This window comes from Macaca thibetana, chromosome 10, assembly GCF_024542745.1.
Source record: "Macaca thibetana thibetana isolate TM-01 chromosome 10, ASM2454274v1, whole genome shotgun sequence".
NCBI lineage: Eukaryota > Metazoa > Chordata > Mammalia > Primates > Cercopithecidae > Macaca > Macaca thibetana.
The window spans coordinates 62,778,345-62,802,533 of record NC_065587.1 but is presented as its reverse complement, the minus strand read 5'-3'; the positions used below and the strand labels follow the sequence as shown (position 1 = coordinate 62,802,533).

Here is a 24,189-nt window from a genome sequence, read left to right as displayed (position 1 = left end):
AATGCTGGTTTTATTTAATGATACCACATCATCATTTATCTGAGTCATTTAAAAATTATTCTAGCACTTTGGGAAGCCTAGGGAGGTGGATCACCTGAGCCCAGGAGTTCAAAACCAGCCTGGGCAACACGGCAAAACCCTATGCCTACATAATATCAAAACATAAAACACTAGCCAGGTGTGGTGCCTTGTGCCTGTAGTCCCAGCTACTTGGGAGACTGAGGTGGGAGGATCCCTTCAGCCTAGGAGGTAGAGATTGCAATGAACTGAGATCGTGCCACTGCATTCCAGCCTGGGCAACAGGCTGAGATCCTGTTTCAAAATAAATAAATAAATAAATAAAATGGAAATTATTCTATAATATTTTTCATGGCTATTCAGGTTGAGGATCCCGTATCCAAAATGTTTGGAAGCAGAAGTGTTTTGGAAATTAGACTGTTTCGGATTTTGGAAGACGTGCATATACATAATGAGATATTTTGGGGATAGGACTGAAGTCTAAACACAAATTTCATTTATGTTTCATATACACCTTATAAATATACCCTGAAGGTAATTTTATATTATACAATATTTTAAATAGTTTTGTGCATGAAACAAAGTTTTGACTGTGTGTGTGTGTGTGTGTGTGTGTGTGTGTTTTAAACAGAGTCTCACTCTGTCACCCAGAGTGACAGATCTTGGCTCACTGCAACCTCCGTCTCCCGGGTTGAAGCGATTCTCCTGCCTCAGGCTCCTGAGTAGCTGGGATTATAGGTGCGCACCATTACGCCCAGCTACTTTTTGTATTTTTAGTAGACAGGGCTTCACCATGTTGGCCAGGCTGGTCTTGAACTCCTGACCTCAGATGATCTGCCTGCCTTGGCGTCCCAAAGTGCTAGGATTACAGGTGTGAGCCACCACAACTGCTTGATTGTGTTTTGTCTAATGAGGTAGGTCAGGTATGGAATTTTCCCATTGTGGTGTCACGTTAACACTCAAGAAGTTTCAGGGTGGACAGCATTTCAGATTTTGGATTTTTCTGATTAGGGATGCTCAACCTGTATATAATTCTACAATATGAATATGCTATAATTTATTTAATTATCTGTTGTTTCCAATCTAGATTATTTCCCATTTTTGTTATTCTAAATAACACTAAAATGAACATTCCTGTAATTATTTCTGCTTATTTTCATAGATTAAATTCCTAAATAAGAATTGATAAGTCAGGTTGGGCACGGTGGCTTGCGCCTGTAATCCCAGGATTTTGGAAGGCCGAGGCGGGCAGCTCACGAGGTCAGAAGTTCGAGACCAGCCTGACCAACATGGTGAAACCCCATCTCTATTAAAATACAAAAAATAGCCGGGCATGGCGCCTGTAATCCCAGGTACTCAGGAGGCAGAGGCAGGAGAATCTCCCTCTTTTTTTTTTTTGAGACGAAGTCTCACTCTGTCACCCAGGCTGGAGTGCAGTGGCACGATCTCGGCTCACTGCAATCTCCGCCTCCCAGGTTGAAGCGATTCTCCTTGAATCACACCTGGCTAATTTTTGTATTTTTAGTAGAGATGGGGTTTCACCATGTTGGCCAGGTTGGTCTCAAACTCCTGACCTTAGGTGATCCACCCACCTGGGCCTCCCAAACTGCTGGGATTACAGGCATGAGCCATTGTGTCCGGCTTGAAGTTTATTAATTGGTAATCTTTGCCATTTCGACAGAAAAACGCATACTGGCATCTCATCATGATTTATTTTGCAAACCTCTGATTACTAGTAATATCAAATATCTTTCATCTATTTATTGGCCATTTGTAATTATTCTATGAACCGCTTATTCATATTGTTTGCCACTTTTCTTTTGAGGATTTCTAATTTGATTTAAGGGTATTAACCCTTTAGCATGTTGCAAATATTTCCCTTCATATTATTGTTTGCATTTCACTTTTAACTATTTCTCTCTTTTTCAAAGTTGGTTTTTAAAATTTTGATGTAGACAAATCTACCATTCTTTTATTTTATGGATATGCCTTTGGTATCATACCTAGAAAAGGATCTTTTTTATTTTTATTTTATTTATTTAATTAATTTTTTGTTTTGAGACAGAGTCTTGCTCTGCTGCTCCAGCTGGAGTGCAGTGTCACGTTCTTGACTCACTGCAACCTCTGCCTCCCAGGTTCAAGCAGTTCTCATGTCTCAGCCTCCTGAGTAGCTGGGATTACAGGTGCACATCAATATGCCCAGCTAATTTTTGTATTTTTAGTAGAGACGGGGTTTTGCCATGTTGGCCAGGCTGGTCTTGAACTCCTGGCCTCAGGTGATCTACCACCTCAGCCTTCCAAAGTGCTGGGAATACAGGCATGAGCCACTATGCCGGGCCAGGTTCTCTTTTTTATGTATAATTCTCCAAGCTCTCAAAAACGCTCAAGACCTCTTCATAATTTGGAGCTTTATACTTATTAAGCAGTGTTTTGCCTTTAAATTCATCTTGTTTGCTTCCAAAATGTAACACTTCACTAGTTTGTAGTTTCTTTCACTTGTTGCATTGAGGTCTGTCCACATGTTCCACAGAACATTCATTATTTATTTATTTATTTATTTATTATTTTTTGAGATGAAGGCTCACTCTGTCCCTAGGCTGGAGTGCAATGGCGCATCTCGGCTCACTGAAACCTCCGCCTCCCAGGTTCATGTGATTCTCCTGCTTCTGTCTCCCGAGTAGCTGGACTACAGGCATGCACCATGTGCCATCACACCTGGCTAATTTTGTATTTTTAGTAGAGAGGGGATTTCACCATGTTAGCCAGGCTGGTCTTGAACTTCTGACCTAAGGTGATCCACCTGCCTGGGCCTCCCAAAGTGCTGGGATTACAGGCGTGAGCCACCACACCTGGCCATGTTCCACAGAACATGAAATGTTAATCACATATGGTTCATTCTAATCTATATGCACATAATTATATATATTTTCTAGATCTTTCTTTTTTTTTTTTTTTTTTTTTTGAGGCGGAGTCTCGCTCTGTCGCCCAGGCTGGAGTGCAGTGGCGCGATCTCGGCTCACTGCAAGCTCCGCCTCCCGGGTTCCCGCCATTCTCCTGCCTCAGCCTCCCGAGTAGCTGGGACTACAGGCGCCGCCACCACGCCCGGCTAATTTTTTTGTAATTTTAGTGGAGACGGGGTTTCATTGTGTTAGCCAGGATGGTCTCGATCTCCTGACCTCGTGATCCGCCCGTCTCGGCCTCCCAAAGTGCTGGGATTACAGGCTTGAGCCACCGCGCCTGGCCTAGATCTTTCATATAGATAACTTTTGAATGGAAAAGGAAGTTTCGTCCCCCTTTTAGATTAGAAAATAATTTCCTTTTATTTGAACAGAATCAGCCACGTAGAATCCTATCCCTTGGAATAATCTCCCTTCCTCCCTCTCTCCCTCCCTCCCTCCCTCCTCCCTCCCTCCTCCCTCCTCTCTTCCTCTCTTTCTCTCTTTGACGGAATCTTACTCTGTCACCCAGGCTGGAGTGCAGTGGTGCAGTCTCGGCTCACTGAAGCCTTGACCTCCTGGGCTCAAACAATGTTCCCGCTTTGGCCTCCTGAGTAGCTGGAACCACAGGCACATACCACCACACCGACTAATTTTCTTTTTTTAATAGAGGCCAGGTGCAGTGGCTCATGCCTGTAATCCTGGCACTTTGGGAGGCTGAGGCAGGCGGATCACCTGAAGTAAGAAGTTCAAGAACAGCCTGGACAACATGGAGAAACCCATCTCTACTAAAAATATAAAAATTAGCCAGGCATGGTGGCGGGCACCTGTAATCCCAGCTACCTGGGAGACTGAGGCACGAGAATCATTTGAAACCAGGAGGTGGAGGCTGCAGTGAGCTGAGATTGCACCACTGCACTCCAGCCTCGGCAACAGAGCGAGACTCCATCTCAAAAAAAAAAAAAAAAAAAAAAAAAAAAAATATATATATATATATATATATATATATATATAGAGAGAGAGAGAGAGAGAGAGAGAGAGAGAGAGAGAGAGAGAGACACGAAGTCTCACTATGTTGCCCTGGCTGGTCTTGAACTCCTGGGCTCCAGTAATCCTCCCACCTCAGCCTCCCTAAGTGCTGGAATTACAGGTGTGAGCCATTGCACCCAGCCTCCTTTCTTTGCTTCTGGTATCTGTGAGGAAGTGGGAGACCTTAGAGAAAAGTGGCATGATCTTTCTTAAATAAACTTTAGCTGCTAGCCGTTTCACCAGTTATGTTTTTATTTTATAAGTAATGAATTGCTCAGGATTTTGATTAGATTCTGCAAGTAATAATTTTGGATTGTAAGACAGCATCATATGGCATTTTCTAATGGTAGGACTACTTCTTAGTGGGAATAAAGAATGCCTGTTTTGGCCGGGCGCAGTGGCTCATGCCTGTAATCCCAGCACTTTGGGAGGCTGAGGTGGGTGGATCACCTGAGGCCAAGAGTTTGAGACCAGCCTGACCAATATGGTGAAATCCCATCTCTACCAAAAATACAAAAATTAGCAGGGCGTGGTAGCACGTGCCTGTAATCCCAGCTACTCAGGAGGCTGAGGCAGGAGAATCACTTGAACCTGGGAGGTGGAGGCTGCAGTGAGCCGATATCAGGCTACTGTACTCAACTGTGCGACAGAGCAAGACTCCGTCTCGAAAGAAAAAAAAAGAATGCCTGTGTCTCAGAACAGGGGATTTGAAAGAAAAACATTAAAGAAAAAAATTAAAGAAAAATGTGACTATAAAGCATCTCTATTACCAAGTCCTACCTACGTTACAGGACAACTGCTTATAGAAAATAGTGCTGCAGTCATCTCTGTGGTACTTGTGAGGAATCATCATAATTTCCTAAGATAGTATTTCTAGGTAATGTCTTATTTGCTGACAGACAAGGCTCAGGAACTGTCCCCAAGACTCATCAAAGCTAGTTTCCAGACAAATAGGGTCATGTCCTTTCCTAAAGGGAAACTGGACTGGAATGGGACTGTCATTCAGCTGAAATCACCAATAGCACTCCTGCTACAAAAGCCAGGTTTTCTAGAGCTCAGGGTCTCAGCTCTGCTATAAAGCCTTCCCACAGCGGCTGCCTCAGATACCTTCCAAAATATGGGTACACCCCAAATTCAAGGACTGTTATCACTTACCATCCTCTATCCGGTCAGTACCCATCCTCCTGAGCTCATTGTGATCCATGTACTTCGATAAAAGGCCTAAAGGCAGGATAAAGTCAATGAGTACTGTGATCTGGCTTTTGCTCTGGGAAATGAATATCTAAAAGTTTTTATCATTAAGACATCTAAGCAGCTGGTGGAATCAGCCTTCTGATAATTAAGCAGATTCCAAAAACTGGGCTTCCACGTGCCTGGTAGTTACCTATAGGTAGCAGAGCCCCTTTTTCCAAGGTCATCTTCATAAAGAATGGGGATACTTGGCCATGTGCAGTGACTCACAGCCGGGTACGGTGACTAACGCCTGTAATCCCAGCACTTTGGGAGGCTGAGGCGGGAAGACTGCTTGAGCCCAGGAGTTTAAGACCAGTCTGGGCAATGTAGCAAGACCTTGTCTCTTAAAAAAAAAAAAAAAAAAAAATCGGCTGCGCATGGTGGCACATGCCTATAGTCCCAGCTACTCAAGAGGCTGAGGGAGGTAGGAGGATTGCTTGAGCCTAGGATGTTGAGGCTGCAGCGAGCCATTATCGTGCCACTGTGCTTCAACTTGGGCAACAAAGTGAGACCTTGTCTCAAACCACCACCCCTGCCCACACATATAAAACCCCCACACCATACATACATAAAAATGGGGATACTGACTGGGTGTGGTGGCTTACGCTTGTAATCCCAGCACTTTGGGAAGCTGAGGCAGGTGGATCACCTGAGGTCTGGAGTTCAAGACTAGCCTGGCCAACACGGTGAAGTCCCATCTTTACTAAAAACACAAAAATTAGGCCGGATGCAGTGGCTCATGCCTGTAATCCCAGCACTTTGGGAGGCTGAGGCGGGTGGATCACCTGAGGTCAGGAGTTCGAGACCAGCCTGGCCAACATGGTGATACCCCGTCTCTACTAAAAGTTACAAAAATTAGCAGGGTATAGTGGCAGGCAGCTGAATCCCAGCTACTTGGGAGGCAAAGGCAGGAGAATTGTTTGAACCCGGGAGGCAGAGGTTGCAGTGAGCTGAGATCAAGCCATTGCACTCAAACCTGGGGGACAAGAGCGAGACTTTTCTCAAAAATAAAAATAAAAATAAAAATAAAAATAAAATTAGCCAGGTGTGGTGGCAGGTGCCTGTAATCCCAGCTATTCAGGAGGCTGAGGCAAGAGAATCACATGAATCCGGAAGATGGAGGTGGCAGTGAACTGAGATCACGCCACTGCACTCCAACCTGGGTGACAGAGTGAGACTCCTCAAAAAAAAAAAAAAAAAAAAAAAAAGAAAGAAAGAAAGGAAGAAGGAAAAGAAAAAAAGAAGAGATGCTTGCCAACACAATTTGGGAAAGTATAGGACAAAAGTGACTATAGGAATGAAAGGGCGTTCTTTGTACCTACAAACAAGACTGCTGATCTTCTGACGGAAAGTTTTGGATTCTTGGAGTATATCAGTGTTTGTTCTAGGATGTTAATTTTCCCCTTGCACTTTTTTTCCTAAGTGGGGAAAAAATAAGTATAAAGTAATGAAGCAGCAGCACTCTTTTGATCAGACTTACCATAGTTTCTGGGGTTGGAGACTCTATCAGAAAGAGTACAGTAGTGTTTGAAATAACTACAGTTGCTGAATGAGTATTATACCAGAATAACAAGCCCCTAGACCAAGTTATTCTAAATCCTGTGAATGTCCCATCTTGGCTTCTCTGTATTTAAGTCTTGTTCTTTAAGCTTCACCTTGAGTTCTGCCTCCCTATGAGCTTGTCCCTGACTGTTTGCCTGCCTGACCTAACCCTGCTCTGAGCATTTTGCAGGTATTCCTCTCCTGGCACGCACTTTTTTACATCGAGGTTTTATCTCCCTTGCTAGCTTGCAGGCTCCCTTCAGGAAGTTTTTTTTTTTTTTTCTTCAGAATGAGCCTCGTTCTGTTACCCAGGCTGGAGTGCAGTGGCGCAGTCTTGGCTCACTGCAACCTCCACCTCCCGGGTTCAAGCGATTCTCCTGCCTCAGCCTCCCGAGTAGCTGGGACTATAGGTGCTCAAGCTAATTTTCTTTTTTGTATTTTTGGTAGAGACAGGGTTTCACCATATTGGCCAGGCTGGTCTTGAATTCCTGACCTTGTGATCCGCCTGCCTCGGCCTCCCAAAGTGCTGGGATTACAGGCGTGAGCCACTGCACCTGGCCCCCTCAGAAAGTTTTAATCCTCGGGTTCTCTATGGCCTGTCATGGCTTTTGGGTGAATGAAGGCACCTCTCAGTGGATCTTGTATAGGGACGGCACCTCAAGAATAGGAGGGGGAGGCTGGGTGCGGTGGCTCATGCCTGTAATCCCAGCACTTTAGGAGGTAGAGCAGTGTGGATCACCTGAGGTCAAGAGTTCCAGACCAGCCTGGCCAACATGGCAAAACCCCAGCTCTACTAAAAAAATACAAAACTTAGCCAGACATGGTGGTGTGGGCCTGTAATCCCAGCTACTTGGGAGGCCAAGGCCTGGGCAACTGAGTGAGACTCTGTTTCAAAAAAAAAAAATAGGAGGGGGAAAATAGGATTTATTTTGATAGAACTTATGGCATAATTAACATGGACAACTTGTAGTTGACAGCACCAAATTTTCTTCTGTAAATGCTGTCATCAGTGCATCAGCTATAGGTTTGGGTGGAGATCAGACAGATAATCCCTAATGGAATCCCCGACACAAGGGCACTGCAAGTCTGATCAGAGAAAGCTTCTGTGGGTCCTAAAGAGGTGGTACATATGGGAGACTCCTGGGAATAGTCAGTCATTCCTAGGGTCTGCTAGGTGGTTCTAGGGTCAGCTTCTAGAAAACCATGGATGGGCTTGTGGAGGCTGCCCGGGCTCAAGCTTGACCCTGGGATCAGCCACAGTAGCTTCTGTGGAGTTCATGAAGAGAAATGACACCATCTGGGTCCTGGCAGAACAAGTGGCATGCTGCCATCATGCTGCATGGCCACACTGCACAGCAGCCCTTGCTTGGGACTCCCTGGACATGCCCTGATGGACAGTAAAACAATCCGTTCTAGTCAAGGAAAGGATTCAAGATAGTTATAAAAGCAATATATAACTCCATTTCAATTCAGTCCATAAGTAACTTTTTCAGCATCAACCTGACCTTGTAGCCTCTGACCCATGTTAGAAGGGCTCCAAAGAGTCCACCAGTCTTTTCGTGACTAAGGGTAGCAATCGAAATTAAATTTGTGACTCAGTTGGGAGGGAACTATAGAAACATAGATCCACAATAAAAAACAGGTCATAGGCCGGGCGTGGTGGCTCACGCATGTAATCCCAGCACTTTGGGAGGCCGAGGCGAGGAGATCACAAGGTCAGGAGATTGAGACCATCCTGGCTAACATAGTGAAACTCCATCTCTACTAAAAATACAAAAAATTAGCTGGGCACGGTGGCGGGCGCCTGTAGTCCCAGATACTCAGGAGGCTGAGGCAGGAGAATGGCGTGAACCCGGGAGGCGGAGCTTGCAGTGAGCTGAAATCACGCCACTGCACTACAGCCTGGGCGACAGAGCGAGACTCCATCTCAAAAAAAAAAAAAAAAACAAACAAACAAACAAACAAAAAAACCAAAAAACTGCTCATAGATATCAACTGCTGATGTGAAAAGAAATGGGAAATATTTATTGTATGCCATGTTCTGTCATTAAACAGTGTGTCAGAAGAAAATAGGTCTCTCAGTATGTTAAAGAGTTAACAAAGCCATTATTGCTCACATACAAAGAATCTGCAGATTGTTCCTGCTTCAGTAGGTTTGATGTGCCAGGGATCTTTAGAGTACACTTCTTGGGGCAGCTTCCACTTCAGGAACTGGGCACATATAGTTAGGACTCGCCTGCTCTCCTGTGAAAGAGATGATCATAGATCAGCATTTTCAAACATTTTTATTTTTTTGAGATGGAATCTCGTGCTGTTGCCCAGGCTGGACTGCAGTGGTGCCATCTTGGCTCACTGCAACCTCCATCTCCCAGGTTCAAGCGATTCTCTTCCCTCAGCCTCCTGAGTAGCTGGGATTACAGGTGCCCAACACCACGCCTGGTTAATTTTTGTATTTTTAGATAGAGACAGGGTTTTGTCATGTTGGCCAGGCTGGTCTTGAACTCCTGACCTTGGGTGATCCACCCACCCTGGCCTCCCAAAGTGCTGGGATTACAGGCGTGAATCACCATGCCCAGCCTCATTTTTAAACAGAGGTAATCTTTCTTCAATAAAACTAGTACTAAAGTGCAATATGAAAAGCTGATAAAAGAGAGAAGGGCAGAAAGGAACTAGAATCCTGCCCTCCTCCTCCTCCTCCAACTTCCCCAAATAGTCCTTACATGGAATCCACAAAAACCCTAGGGTTCTGGGGAGAATGTAGAAACCACTGGTGCTGGGCAAAAGTGACAGCTTGCAGATGCAATCCCTAGACCAGAGGTTTGGGCAGGAGTTCCCATTACCGTGTGCCCTAGAGATGAAGCGCCCACCTCCACTTAACTGTTCCTATGCCATTTTTCTGTCACTCTACAAAGGAAGTGCAGCTCCTGACTTCTGTCCTTGTGGCATCTCTGGGTTGGAAGGAAGGAATTCCAGAGGACTGATCTCTTCCTGATCCACATCCTTGAGCAAAATTTAGCAAGTTCGTTGTTCTCAGAATGCCACCCATGCACCATGCAACACCTCTGATGAATCTCCAAGCCAGTATTTTATCTCAGGTCCACTAGATGTTTGGGCCATAAGAATTCCTTTGGCTACTGATGGGCATATAAATTACTTCAGCCACTATATTTAGTGATTTATAAATATCTAATAAAAAGTTAAAGACACCTAGATACTCTACTTCTGGGTTTATGCCCTCAAGAAACTCTCATATGCGTGCACAAGGAAATAGGTAAAATAATTGCAGCACTGTAATAATGAAAAATTGAAATGTCAGGCCAGGCGCGGTGGCTCATGCTTGTAATCCCAGCACTTTGGGAGGCCAAGGCAGGTGGATCACTTGAGGTCAGGAGTTTGAGACCAGCCTGGCCAACATGGCGAAACCCCATCTCTACTAAAAATACGAAAATTAGCCAGGCATGGTCGTGGACAGCTGTTAAGCCCAGCTACCTGGGAGGCTGAGGCAGGAGAACTGCTTGAACCCAGGAGGTGGAGGTTGCAGTGAGCTGAGATCACACCGCTGCACTCCAGCCTGGGTGACAGAGACCCTGTCTCAAAAATATATACACACACACACATATATACACACACACATATATACACACACACATATATACACACACACACACATATACATATATATATATGAATGCTTCTTTTCTTTGCAGCGTTGGCTCTGAATTTGAAGTCATTGAGGGATGAGAGACCCCAACAGTAGGCATTACCTCAGCTACTGAATCATTTTCATCCTGAGAATACAAAAGTAGTGGGACCAAGCTGTCCAGGACTTGTTTCTCTACACTCTTCTTATCTGGGTTTTTTACAGACTTTATGGCGGCTCCAAAGAGAGTCATGGAGAAACGATGAACATCAGGTCTCACCTAGGAAGGGAGTAGACAAAGGGAAGCAACTCACTGAATGTGTGCATGCTTAGCTTGTAAGAACTTGGGAGGGGGTGAAAAGCCAGTCCTGGTATGACGCTATTTAGCTGTATGTAGCTGAGGGCAAGAAATAAAATATACGTGCACACAGGCCAGGCGCAGTGGCTCACGCCTGTAATCCCAGCACTTTGGGAGGCTGAGGTGGGCAGATCACTTGAGGTCAGGAGTGCAAGACCAGCCTGGCCAATATGGGGAAACCCCGTCTCCACTAAAAATACAAAAGTTAGCCGGGCGTGGTGACACATGCCTGTAGTCCCAGCTACTCGGGAGGCTGAGGCAGGAGAATCACTTGAACCTGGGAGGCGGAGGTTGCAGTGGGCCAAGATCACACCACTGCACTCCAGCCTGGGCAACAGAGCAAGCCTCCATCTCCCTCCCTGTCATATATATATGGACACAGTAAGACTTGCTGCTTTGGCACTACTTGTTTTCTCACTCTACAAGTGAGAGATGCACACAGTCTCACCTGTAGTCAGCAAACCTTGTGCCTGGTACAGGCAGGAACCATTCACACAGGCTGTTTTGCGGAAATCTGAAATCCCAGCCTTGGTATGTTTTACTCTTCCAAGGATGCTGTCACTGTGCTCCATGTATTTCCTCTTGAGAAATATATGGGATTTGGGACAGGGACATAAATATCATCCACCATCTTGACCCAGTTCTGATAGTTCTTGAAGGGAAAGAATGTTTTCCCCTTCCCCATCACAAAGCAGGGTAGTACCTTAGCAAGTTTCTAGGTTCAGTTTTTTGTTGTTGTTGTGGTTGTTAAATCTGAAAAACAATAACATCTGCCCTATCAACATCACAGGTTACCTGGAAGGGTCTTAAGAGAGCAGGTTTGAAATGCTCTGAAAGTAAAAGTCCTACACCTAGTAGAGTATATTTATTACTGTACCAACTTCTGTTTGCTGTTATGCCCATTACCCTCCTCCTAGGAAAGTCTCTCCTCTCTGATTATCTTACATCACCAAATAAGGAGAACAGAGTCCTCATCATGGCAGCCAGGGTAGTGAAATCCATTGTTCTAACAAGTTGCAGGAGTATCTGGATGGCTGACAGAACGATCTTCTTATCGGTTTCACGCAAGCTGTCTACGATGTACGGCAACAGGCTCTTGATGTCTTCTCTCTGTGTGGCCAAAGGGAGCACATCAGCTTTTCTCCTGATCGCACGTCACCTGGTACCAAAGGGGGTGCTCCCCATCTTTACTTAGCACCTAGTGCTCACTGATTTTTGTTAGGGCTGGCAGATCCAGAAGGGAGAAGAAGGGGATATGATGGCCCTCTCTCAGTACTGGCGGGTCTGATACATAGAGGTGGGGCAGAGCTGCTTTGAGTTGCCTCAAGGGCAAAAGTGGGACCAGGCAGGGAAGGTCTAGGGCTATGGGCTTGGGCTAACTGTAAGGAAGAGCTCTGCTAACAAGGGAAAGTGGAACAGGTAGCTCAGGCCACGGTGAGCTCCCAAACACACAAGGTATCCAAACAGAGGCTCAAAGATCCTGATATGGTTTGGCTCTGTGTCCCCACCTAAATTTCATCTTGAATGATAATTCCCACATGTAGAGGGAGGGACTTGGTGGGAAGTGATTGGCTCATGAGGGTGGCTTCCCCCACGCTGTTCTCATGATAGTGAGGGAGGTCTCAGGAGATCTGATGGTTTTAAAGTGGCAGTTTTGGCTGGGCGCGGAGGCTCATGCCTGTAATCCCAGCACTTTGGGAGGCCAAGGCAGGTGAATCACTCGAGATCAGGAGTTCGAGACCATTCTGGCAATATGGCGAAACCCCATCTCTACTAAAAATACAAAAATTAGGCCCAGCGCGGTGGCTCACGCCTGTAATCCCAGCACTCTGGGAAGCCGAGGCGGGTGAATCACCTGAGGTCAGGAGTTGCCTAACCAACATGGCAAAACCCTGTCTCTACTAAAAATACAAAAATTAGCCAGGCATGGTAGCACATACCTGTAATCCCAGGTACTCAGGAGGCTGAGACAGGAGAATTGCTTGAACCCGGCAGACGAAGGCTGCAGTGAGCCGAGATCGCACCACTGCACTACAGCCTGGGTAACAAGAGCAAAACTCTGTCTCCAAAAAAAAAAAAAAGCCTGGCACGGTGGTGCGTGCCTGTGGTCCCAGCTACTCAGGAGGCTGAGGCAGGAGAATTGCTTAGCTTGAACTCAGATGGCAGAGGTTGCAGTGAACCGAGATCACACCACTGCACTCCACCCTAGGTGACACAGCGAGACTCGGTCTCAAAAAAAATAAAATAAAATAAAAGTAGCAGTTTCCCCTGCTTTCTGTCTCTCTCCTGCTCTACCGTTGTGAAGATGTATCTGCTTCCCCTTTGCCTTCCGCCATGATTGTAAGTTTCCTGAGGCCTCCCTAGCCGTGCGGAATTGAGAGTCTAGTAAACCTCCTTTGTTTATAAATTACCCAGTCTCAGGGAGTATCTTTATAGCAGTGTGAAAACAGATCCCCGGGCAGGAATTCAAGCAGAATTTGACTGAGGACTTAAGGGTTCTTCTCATTCTGAAAAGGGATTCTGCTCTTCTGAAACTACTGAAAGCAAGCAGTCTCAGGGTTGTAAAGTTTAAACAAACACATGAAAAAGTAAGTAGAATATAAACACAAGTTAGGAAGTCAATTTTTTAAAAAAAGAAAAAGTAAGTAGAATAAAGCAATAGATATTAATGTATCCAATCAACCAGAATTAACATACATTGACATTTGTCATTTTTGCTTCAGAAATACATTTTTTTTTTAAGACAGGGTGTCGCTCTGTCATTCAGGCTGGAGTGCAGTGGTGCGATCTTGGCTCACTACAACCTCTGCTTCACGGGTTTAAGCAATTCTCCTGCCTCAGCCTCCCAACTAGCTGGGACTACAGGCATATGCTACCATGGCTAATTTTTGCATTTTTAGTAGAGATGGAGTTTCACTACATTGGCCAGGTTGGTCTGAAACTCCTGACATCAGGTGATCTGCTCGCCTCGGCCTCCCGAAGTGCTGGGATTACAGGCGTGAGCCACTGCACCTGGCCCCAAATATTTTTAAATAAAATATTTGGTGAAGTGGTTCACACCTGTAATCCCAGCTACTCTGGAGGCTGAGGTAAGAGGACTGCTTAAGGCCAGGAGTTCAAGGCTGCAGTGAGCCATGATCATGTCACTGTACTCTAGCCTGGGCAACAGAGCAGGACCCTGTCTCTAAAAAAAAATTTAAAAAGTAAAAATAGGCCAGGCGCAGTGGCTCATGCCTGTAATCCCAGCACTTTGGGAGGCCGAGACGGGCGGATCATGAGGTTGAGACCATCCTGGCTAACACATGAAACCCCATCTCTAGTAAAAAATACAAAAAATTAGCCAGGCATGGTGGCAGGTGCACATCATCCCAGCTACTTGGGAGGCTGAGGCAGGAGAATGGTATGAACCTGAGAGGCAGAGCCTTGCAGTAAGCCAAGATCACGCCACTGCACTCCAGCCTGGGCGACAGAGCCAGACTCCATCTCAAAAAAATATAAAATAAAATAAAATAAAAATAAATAAACAAATAAATAAAATAGAACTCCAGACCACCTGTGGTGGCTCACACCTGTAATCCCAGCACTTTGGAAGGGTGAGGCAGGCAGATCACTTGAGACCAGCCTGGCCAACATGGTGAAACTCTGTCCCTACTAAAACATACAAAAATTAGCCAGGCATAATGGCAGACGCCTGTAATCCCAGGTACTTGGAAAGCTGGGACTTGGAGACTTGGAGAATCGCTTGAACCCAGGAGGCAGAGGTTGCGGTGAGCCAAGATTATGCCAATGCACTCTAGCCTGGGTGACAAAGAGAGTCCCTGTCCCAAAAAAAAAAAAAAAAAGAAAGAAAAGAAAAAGAAAAAGAAAGAAAGAAAAAGAAATAGAACTCCAGTGACAAAACTGAAGCTTCAGAAATTCCTCATGTCTTCTGGCTTAGGCTTAGTTTTCTGATCAGGCCTATGGAAGATGAGCTTTCTTCCAACATGAATGTCAGGGATCTTTTTTTTATATGACAAGCATCTTGGGAGCATATCAATGGTCTTTTCAATCTACTCCATGGGGCAACATGGTACAAGGCATAAAACAATACCTAAATGCTATCCAGGTTGTGATAATGAGTATACCTCCCATGCAAATTGCAGCTATCAACTATTATGAATATATATGATTTGGATTTTTAATTTATTTCATCTAATTCCATTAACTTTTTTTTTCTTTTTTTTTGTGGGGCAGAGTTTTGCTCTTGTTGCCCAGGCTGGAGTGCAATGGTGCAATCTCTGTTCACTGCAACCTCCGCTTCCCAGGTTCAAATGATTCTCCTGCCTTAGCCTCCCGAGTAGCTGGGATTATAGGCATGCGCCACCATGCCTGGCTAATTTTGTATTCTTAGCAGAGATGGGGTTTCTCCATGTTGGTTAGGCTGGTCTTGAACTCTTGACCTCAGGTGATTCACCCGCCTCGGCTCCCAAAGTGTTAGTATTATAGGATTATAGGCGTGAGCCACCGCGTCTGGCCTAACTTTTTTTTCTGAGATGGAGTCTTGCTCTGGAGCAAGACTGGAGTGCAGTGGTGCCATCTCGGCTCACTGCAACCTCCGCCTCCCGGGTTCATGCGATTCTCCTGCCTCAGTCTACTGAGTAGCTGGAATTACAGGCGTGTGCCACCATGCCCGGCTAATTTTTGTATTTTTAGCAGAGACGGGGTTTCACCATGTTGGCCAGGCTAGCCTCAAACTCCTCACCATGTGATCCACCTGCCACGGCTTCCCAAAGTGCTGTGATTATAGGCGTGAGCCATCGTGCCCGGCCAATTTCATTAGTTTTTAAATAGACACTACTTGCCTATTTCTTAGGCATAAAATTTTAAATGATACAAAAGGACGTGCAGGCAAAAAGACCCTCTCCCACCTACTCCTGTCCCCAGGTTACCCAACTGTCCTCAGCTGTTTTCAGTTTCTTAGGTGCTGTTTTGGGTGATTTATTTGTATCTTAGGAATCAGTGGTCTGGGCCAGGAGCTGTGGCTCACACCTGTAATCCCAATATTTTGGGAGGCTGAGGTAGGCAGATCACTTGAGCCCAGGAGTTTGAGAACAGCCCTGGCAACACAGTGAAACTCTGTCTCTATCAAAATTTTAAAAATCAGCTGGGCATAGTGGCATGCGCCTGTGGTCCTTGCTACTCAGGAGGCTGAGACAGGAGGATCACTTGAGCCCGGGAGGTTGAAGCTGTAGCGTGCAGTGATGGTGTCACTGAACTCCAGCCTGGGCAACAAAGCAAGACCCTATCTCAAAAAAAGAAAAAAAAAAAGAAGAAAAGAAAGAAGAAAGAGAGAAAGAGAGAGAATGAGAGAAAGAAAGAAAGAAAGAAAGAAAGAAAGAAAGAAAGAAAGAAAGAAAGAAAGAAAGAAAAGAAAGAGAAGGAAAGGAAGAAAGGAAGGAAAGAAAGCAAAGAAAGAAAGGAAGGAAGAAAAAGAGAGAAAGAGAAAGAAAGCAAGAAAGCAAGCAAGAAAGAAAAGAAAAGAAAAGGAAAAGGAAAAGAAAAGAAAAGAAAAGAAAAGAAAAGAAAAGAATCCATGGTCTGGGGGCCCCTCCTACCATCTCCTGGTGTCCAACAAGATTATACAGTCCCCTCAGGCCGAGAATTCTAAAGAGATGATTTCCATCTTGTAGCCAGTCTTTAAAGCGGGCAACAGAGTATATGCTGGGCAGTCTCTTGGCCACTGGACTCCGGAGAAGCTGAAAGAACCCAGAGATCAGCCAAAAAAATGATCTTTCTTTCATGTGGGGAACTACCTTCCCACCAATGCTAAAGCATATATTTTCCTTTTAAATCTCTACAATACAGAACATACAGGATATTTATTTACCCTATAGGTACACAAGGAATACTGAATTATGCACGTGTGGAAAGAAGAATTTCGAGAGGCTTGAATCTGAAAATTCTTTCTTTTTTGTGGTTTTTTGTTTTGTTTTTCTGAGATGGAGTCTCACTCTGTTGCCCAGGCTGGAGTGCAGTGGTGTGATCTTGGCTCACTGCAACCTCTGCCTCCTGGGTTCAAGCGATTCTCGTGCCTCAGCCTCCCGAATAGCTGAGATTACAGGAGCCTGTCACCAAGCCCAGCTAATTATGTTGTATTTTTAGTACAGACAGGGTTTCACCATGTTGGCCAGGTTAGTTTTGAACTCCTGAACTCAGGTGATCTGCCTGCTTCAGCCTCCCAAAATGCTGGGATTACAGGCATGAGCCACCGCGCCCAGCCTTGAATCTGAAAATTATTTCTATCTTACTCTTGAAACAGATCCCAACATGCCACTAACTCGAAGTAGCCTAGGAAGGCAGGGATTGCTAAGCTTCCTGAATCCAGCTTCTAAAGAATGAGTCTTACCTCCACAAAAAACCCTGCAGATGTGAGTTTATGTTTATCATTCCCTCGGTTAAGAAAAGGCACTAATAAGTACATGACCTTCTGTGCAAGGAGCCGATTTCTTTCCAGCAATGCGCTGCAAAACACAACACCAACAGAATGACTCTCAGATATGCTCCCATCCAGAGGGCATTGTCTCAGGGCTGGGGACCCTCTGGAAGTTCTTGCCCAGCTACAGGACAGTATATGGTAGGGCCAGGACCTCTGAAAAATTTGCCTAGCATTATGGATATTTGCCCACCCTCTTATAAGGAGGTTATTCAACCTTAGTTGCTGTGATAACTAGAAGGGAAATAAATACCCAAAACAATGCTGATTTAGAACAGGTGGGTGTATGCATGACAAGGAAGCCTCACTTGGCAAGGAGAAATACTCCCTGAAGATGGCAATCTTTTCCTCCCAGGAGAGCCCATCCTTTATTCTTTTCCATGATGTTGAATTCCTGCAAGCAGCATGTTCTGAGGAGGAGAGTCTTTGTAGCCTGCATGGCAAAGCTAAATCAAACAAAAACAGTGTGGGTGATTTGAGTAGGTCCCTCCAACTGCCCAGCACACAATCACCCCATTCTCACAGAGGAGGGCCATGCATTGACAACTGCTGGACTATAATTCTCTCCTTCCCAGACTGCCCAAAAGACTCTTCTCTTTTTTCTTTTACTTTCTTCTTCTTCTTCTTTTTTTTTTGTTTTGAGACGGAGGCTTGCTCTGTTGCTCAGGCAGGAGTGCAGTGGTGAGATCGTGGCTTGCTGCAACCTCCGCCTCCCTGGTTCAAGCAATTCTCCTGCCTCAGCGTCCTGAGTAGCTGGGATTACAGGCGCGCGCCACCACACCCAGCTAATTTTTGTATTTTTAATAGAGAAGGGGTTTCACCATGTTGGTCAGGCTGGTCTCAAACTCCTGACCTCAGATGATATGCCCATCTCGGCCTCCCAAAGTGTTGGAATTACAGGCATGAGCCACCATGCCCGGCCTACTTTCAAGACTAGTCAAGTGCAGTAGTGAGACCAAAAGAGTCTTAATGCTCTAATAACTTGCAAGGCCCTTTACACAAGATCTCAGCATAAAGAAATCTAACTAGGTCTCATTTCCCCAGGAGTTTAGAAGGAAATCTATGATAAAAGAAATGATCTGGGATGCTAAACAGACACACACTGCTTTTTTTTTTTAAGTTTTACTGAGATACAATTTACCCCACACAATTTATCTCCACTGTTTTTATTATTTATTTATTTATTGAGACAGGGTCTTGTTCTGTCACCCAAACTGGAGGGCAAGGGTGCCATCGTGGCTCACTGCAGCCTTGAGCTCCTGGGCTCAAGTGATCCTCCTGCCTCAGCATCCAGAGTAGCTGTAATTACAGGCATGTGCCATCTGGCTCCGATAATTTAAGAAAAAAAATTGTTTTGAGACAGGGTCTGGTTCTGTCGCCCAGGTTGGAGTGCAGTGGCATGATTTCTGCTCACTGCAGTCTCGATCTCCTAGGCTCAAGCAATCTTCCCACCTCAGCCTCCCGAGTAGTTGGGACCACAAGTGTGTGCCAACATGCTTGGCTAATTTTTGTAGAGACAGGGTTTCACCATGTTGCCCAGGCTGGTCCTGAACTCCTGAGCTCAAGTAGTCCTCCTGCCTCAGACTCCCAAAGTGTTGGAATTACACATGTGGGCCACTGCACCCAGCCTAAAAATTTTTTGTAGAGACAGGGTCTTGCCCTGTTGCCTAGGCTGTTCTTAAACTCCTAGCTTCAAATGATCCTCCTGCCTTGGCCTCCCAAAGTGCTGGGATTACAGGAATGAGCCATTGTGCCTGGCCCTCCACTGTCTTTAAAAGCTACTTACTGAACTGTTATCCCATACCTAGCATCAGAGAATCTTAAAGCTGGAAGGAGCCTGAGCAACACAGTGAGACCCCTTCTCTACAAAAAATAAAAATAATTAGCTGGGCATGGTGGCAGGCAACTGTGGTTCAGCTACGCAGGAGGCTGAGGTGGGAGGATCACGTGAACCCAGGATGTTGAGGCTGCAGTGAGCCATGATCATGCCACTGCACTCCAGCCTGGGTGACAGACAGAGACCCTGTCTCAAAAAATAAAACAAAATAATAAATAAAGCTGGAAGGGTCCTTCAAGATCACCTTGCCTGACCTTTTCATTTATAGATAAGGAAACGGAGGCACAGAACAATAGATTTGCTCAGGGTATAGAACTAGTTGAATGGATGAATGAGAACTGCACTAGAACTCAGGTCTACTGACTTAGTCAGGTGTTCTTAAATATGTCACATTATAGTACTTTCTCTGAAAGAAATCCATGTACCATAGCAACACTAAAAAACTTCTTTATTATTATTATTATTTTTTTAGACAGAATCTCGCTCTGTTGCCCAGGCTGGAGTACAATGGTATGATCTCGGCTCACCGTAGTCTCTGTCTCCCAGGTTCAAGTGATTCTCCTGCCTCAGCCTCCTGAGTAGCTGGGATTACAGGCATGTGCCAGTACACCCCGCTAATTTTTGTATTTTTAGTAGAGACAGAGTTTCACCATGTTGGCCAGGCTGGTCTCAAACTCCTGACCTCAGGTGATCCACCTGCCTCAGCCTCCCAAAGTGCTGGGATTACAGGCATGAGCCACCACACCCGACCAACACCACTAAGAAATTTCTACTGAGACTCTAATGGAACTTAAAAATCTCTCTCCGGCTGGGCGCGGTGGCTCACGCCTGTAATCCCAGCACTTTCGGAGGCCAAGATGGGTGGATCATGAGGTCAGGAGATTGAGACCATCCTGGCTAACAAGGTGAAACCCTGTCTCTACTAAAAATACAAAAAATTAGCTGGGCGTGGTGGCGGGCACCTGTACTCCCAGCGACTCAGGAGGCTGAGGCAGGAGAATGGTGTGAACCCGGGAGGCGGAGCTTGCAGTGAGCTGAGGTCGTGCCACTGCGCTCCAGCCTGGGCAACTGAGCAAGACTCCATCTCCAAAAAAAAAAAAAAAATCACTGCATGGTGCATCAGTTTTGGAGGTAGGTTTAGGCTGTTTTGTTTCCATCTCTACTTGATTTGTTAGGAAAGGGTTAACAAAATACCACATTTGGCTAACCCAGATATAACCCAGATAGCCAAATTTACCTTGTTACCAATAAAACCAAAGATAACCAATGAAAGCTCAGAATGATTCCTGGGCATTTCATCTTGATGGCTCATGAGGATTGAAGGTTGTAAGCTCCCCTCCAGTTGGAACTACATCTTGGCTATCCCTGTGTTTACCACAGTGCCCAGTCCTTAGTACATGTTACTTAATGTCAATGAAATAATGATGGGCAGTACCACAAAGGGGTGACCTCTGAAGACACTTCCTGTTCTGTGTACAGGCCACTTGGGATGTCGACATCAGACATGGTGAGGCCGATGCTATGATGAATCTGGATGAGCAGTGTCATGAGAAGCTGAGGAAAGAGTCGGAATGTAGCTGCTCGAAGCCTGTTTCCCAAAAACACCTCATAAAGGGCATCTGTTGCCTGTGGTGGAAAAGACAGAGCGGAACTAAGCACCTGCCATTTTGAAATACAGAAGTCATGAAGTCATGAAGGAAACTATTAATATATTTGACTACATACAAATATAAAGCCAGGGCAACATTTACCATAAAGTTAGATGACAACAGGCCAGGTGCAGTAGCTCATGCCTGTAATCCCAGCACTGTGGGAGGCCAAGGTGGGTGGATCACCTTAGGTCAGGAGTTTGAGACCAGCTTGGTCAACATAGTGAAACCCCATCTCTACTAAAAATACAGAAAAATTAGCCAGGTGTGGTGGCTCATGCCTGTAATCCCAGCTACTCAGGAGGCAGAGGCAGGAGAATCGCTTAAACCTGAGAGGTGGAGGTTGCAGTGAGCCAAGATTGTGCCATTGCACTCCAGTTTGGGTGACAGAGTGAGACCCCGTCTCAAAAAAAAGAAAAAGAGTTAGATGACAACAACCTGGAGAAGTATTTGTATCAATATATTATTCTTACTATATAAAATGCTCTTACATAGCAGTAAAAAAAAGTGAAGGCTTATTGGTCAAAGGGTAGGCCGCATACCAGTAGCTCTGTCATCACCTGGGAGCTGGTTAAACAGGGAGAATCTCAAGCCCCATCCCAGACCTTCCACATCAGAACCTGCATTTTAATAATATCCCCAAGTGATTGCGGTTTGTGTGCATATTAAATCTGAGAAGGACTGGTGTACAGGAAATGAACAAACAAGTCATAAAAGAAATATAAATGGCCAATTAAAAACATATACAAGGCTGGGTGTGGTGGCTCACGTCTGTAATCTCAGCATTTTGGGAGGCTGAGGCAGGAGGATTGTTTGAGCCCAGGAGTTCGAGACCAGATAGGGCAACATGGGGAATCCCCGTCTCTACCAAAAAATACAAAAATTAACCAGGCATGGTGACACTCTCTTGTATTCCCAGCTACTCAGGGAGGCTGATGTGGGAGGATCGCTTGAACCCAGGAGGAACAGGTCGCAGTGAGCTGAGATCATGCCACTGCAGTCCAGCCTGGGCAACAGAGTGAGACCCTGTCTCGAAAAGAAAAATAACAATAATTGAGAGCACAGAAAGCTGAACCATAAACTGGTCGGGGAGAAAATAAAGTAAAAAGTAAATGTTGATAGTGGAGCAGGCTGTGTGTGTGTGGAGGCAGAAGGTTTATGGGAACGCCGTACTGTCTGCTCAGTTTTTCTGTGAACTTAAAACTGCTCTAAAAAATAAAGTATTTAAAAGGAAAAAATGTATACCAAATAGATACACCAAAAGTTTATATATGTATAAAGACTTCTGGAAAGTTCATTTTTAGGGAGATTGTTACAGATATGAGCTAAGAAAGGTTTTTACACTTTTTAAAAAAAGGATTGTTTAAAAAAAATCCAAAGAATATGTGACAGAGACTATATGGGGCCTACAAAGCTTAAAATACTTACCATCTGGTCTTTTACAGAAAGCTTGCCAACCTCTGCTCAGGGAGATCTGCACTTTCTTTCTTTTTTTTTTTTTTTTTTTGAGACAGAGTCTCGCTCTGTCACCCAGGCTGGAGTACAGTGGCATGATCTCGGCGCACTGCAACCTCTGCCTCCCGGGCTCAAGTAATTCTCCTGCCTTAATCTCCTGAGTAGCTGGGATTACAGGTGGCCGCCACCATGCCTGGCTAATTTTTGTATTTTAAGTAGAGATGGGGTTGCATCATGTTGGGGTCAGGTTGGTCTCAAACTCCTGACCTCAAGTGATCGGCCCGCCTTGGCCTCCCAAAGTGTTGGAATTACAGGTGAGAGTCACTGTGCCTGGTCTTTTTTTTTTTTTTTTTTTTTTTTTTTCTGAGATGGAGTCTTACTCTGTTGCCCAGGCTGGAGTGTGGTAGCATGCAATCTTGGCTCACTGCAACCTCTGCCTCCCAGGTTCAAGCAATTCTCCTGCCTCAGCCTCTTGAATAGCTGGGATTACAGGTAAGCACCACTATACCCGGCTAATTTTTGTATTTTAGTAGAGATGGGGTTTCACCATATTGGCCAGGCTGGTCTTGAACTCCTGACCTCAGGTGATCTACCTGCCTTGGTCTCCCAAAGTGTTGGGATTATAGGCGTGAGCCACTGCATCTGGTCTGCACTTTGTTTTATACAGTTCTACAATATTTGAAGTTTTTTTCCCACAAGTTTGCATTGTTCTTTAACTATGATGATACATATTTTTTAGAATATGAGGGAAGGAATGTTTTAAACATATTAAACCAGGGATGTTTCCAAGGCACAGATGACAGTCATGGGTTCTTAATTTCTGTTTCTGGTTGGGCCAACAAAGCCCGTTCCTCATCCCTCTTTTCCACTTATCACTAGAGACAGAAATTAAACACCATGGCTTCAGGCTGTCAAAAGCCTAAAACAAAACCAAACAGAATAACAAAAACAAAAAAAGGCAGGTTGGACAAGTTTGTATTAAAGCATTCTGACTCCTTCACTTTCCCCATCTCCCTCCATGTCAATCCCTTGGCAGAAACACTGTAGACTTATAAATGGATGACAGATGCAGGCTTTGAGAGGGACCAAAAGGAACACTCTCCACTGGGGTGTGGGGTCAGTCATCCTGGGAGGGGCTGACATTAGAGGGGCAGAGTTCAAGGGCTTACAGCCACAGCCACATATGCCATCTTCTCCTGCGAGGGCTCATTATGGCATTTCTGCAGCTTCCTCAGGAGCCTCCACAGAATCCAGGTCGTGTTAGGAAGCTCCACTGCCAGCATTCTCCACACCTCAGCCAGGTGCCTGGAAATCCCAAAGAGCAAGAGGGTTCAGGAGAAAGGCTGATTCCAATGCAATCTACAAGAGGTTCTCCTCTCTACTCAGTTCTTCAGGGTGTCAAAAGACTGATTTTGATTTCATAACAGTAACTCCCCAGGTTTTTTTGATTCCTTCTTGTGAGACCCTGTCCCCTACCAAAAAACAAACAAACAAACAAAAAAAGTGGTTGTATCCATTATTTGCCAACAAGCAGAGTAGGATTCCTATTGCTCCGTATTTTCTTTTATTTACTTATTTACTTTTTAAAATTTTATTATTATTCTTATTTTGACATGGAGTCTTGCTGTGTCACTCAGGCTGGAGTCAGTGGCACAATCTCATCTCACTGCAACCTCTGTTTCCTGGGTTCAGTCAATTCCCTTGCTTCAGTCTCCCGAGTAGCTGGGATTACAGGTACCTGCCACCAGCCCGGCTAATTTTTGTATTTTTAGTAGAGCTAAGGTGCCGCCATGTTGGCCAGGCTGGTCTCAAACTCCTGACCTCAAGTGATCTGCCCACCCTGGCCTCCCAAAGTGCTGGGATTACAGGCTGAGCCACTGCACCCAGCCAATTTTTTAAGTTTTAATTTAAGTTCCACTTTAAGTTCAGGGATACATGTGCAGAATGTGCAGGTTTGTTACATAGGTATCCATGTGCCATGGTGGTTTGCTATACCCATCAACCCGTCATCTAGGTGTTA

At 45.1% G+C, this 24,189-nt stretch overlaps 2 protein-coding genes across 14 annotated transcripts in view; one reads left to right on the top strand and one right to left on the bottom strand.

Moving 5' to 3' along the window:
* Positions 1-24,189, top strand: part of MANBAL (mannosidase beta like) — a 634,273-nt gene that overhangs the window by 421,732 nt on the left and 188,352 nt on the right. The gene's annotated exons all lie outside the window — the stretch shown is intronic.
* The window catches only part of MROH8 (maestro heat like repeat family member 8), a 77,476-nt gene that overhangs the window by 2,433 nt on the left and 50,854 nt on the right, over positions 1-24,189 (bottom strand). For 2 of the 5 annotated variants that reach the window (XR_007729328.1, XM_050807036.1), the window contains 10 exons: positions 23,339-23,474; positions 20,501-20,691; positions 17,537-17,674; positions 17,142-17,256; positions 16,351-16,491; positions 11,702-11,866; positions 10,523-10,678; positions 8,880-9,002; positions 6,535-6,634; positions 5,139-5,204 (listed from right to left, as the gene is read on the bottom strand). Coding sequence is in view for 4 of the 5 variants with exons in the window: in XM_050807036.1 (XP_050662993.1) it covers positions 5,139-5,204; positions 6,535-6,634; positions 8,880-9,002; positions 10,523-10,678; positions 11,702-11,866; positions 16,351-16,491; positions 17,142-17,256; positions 17,537-17,674; positions 20,501-20,691; positions 23,339-23,474 (1,331 nt within the window). In the remaining variant the exon portion in view is untranslated. The remainder of the gene's footprint in view (positions 1-5,138; positions 5,205-6,534; positions 6,635-8,879; positions 9,003-10,522; positions 10,679-11,701; positions 11,867-16,350; positions 16,492-17,141; positions 17,257-17,536; positions 17,675-20,500; positions 20,692-23,338; positions 23,475-24,189) is intronic. The other 3 variants (XM_050807033.1, XM_050807032.1, XM_050807035.1) reach the window with 2 other exon arrangements.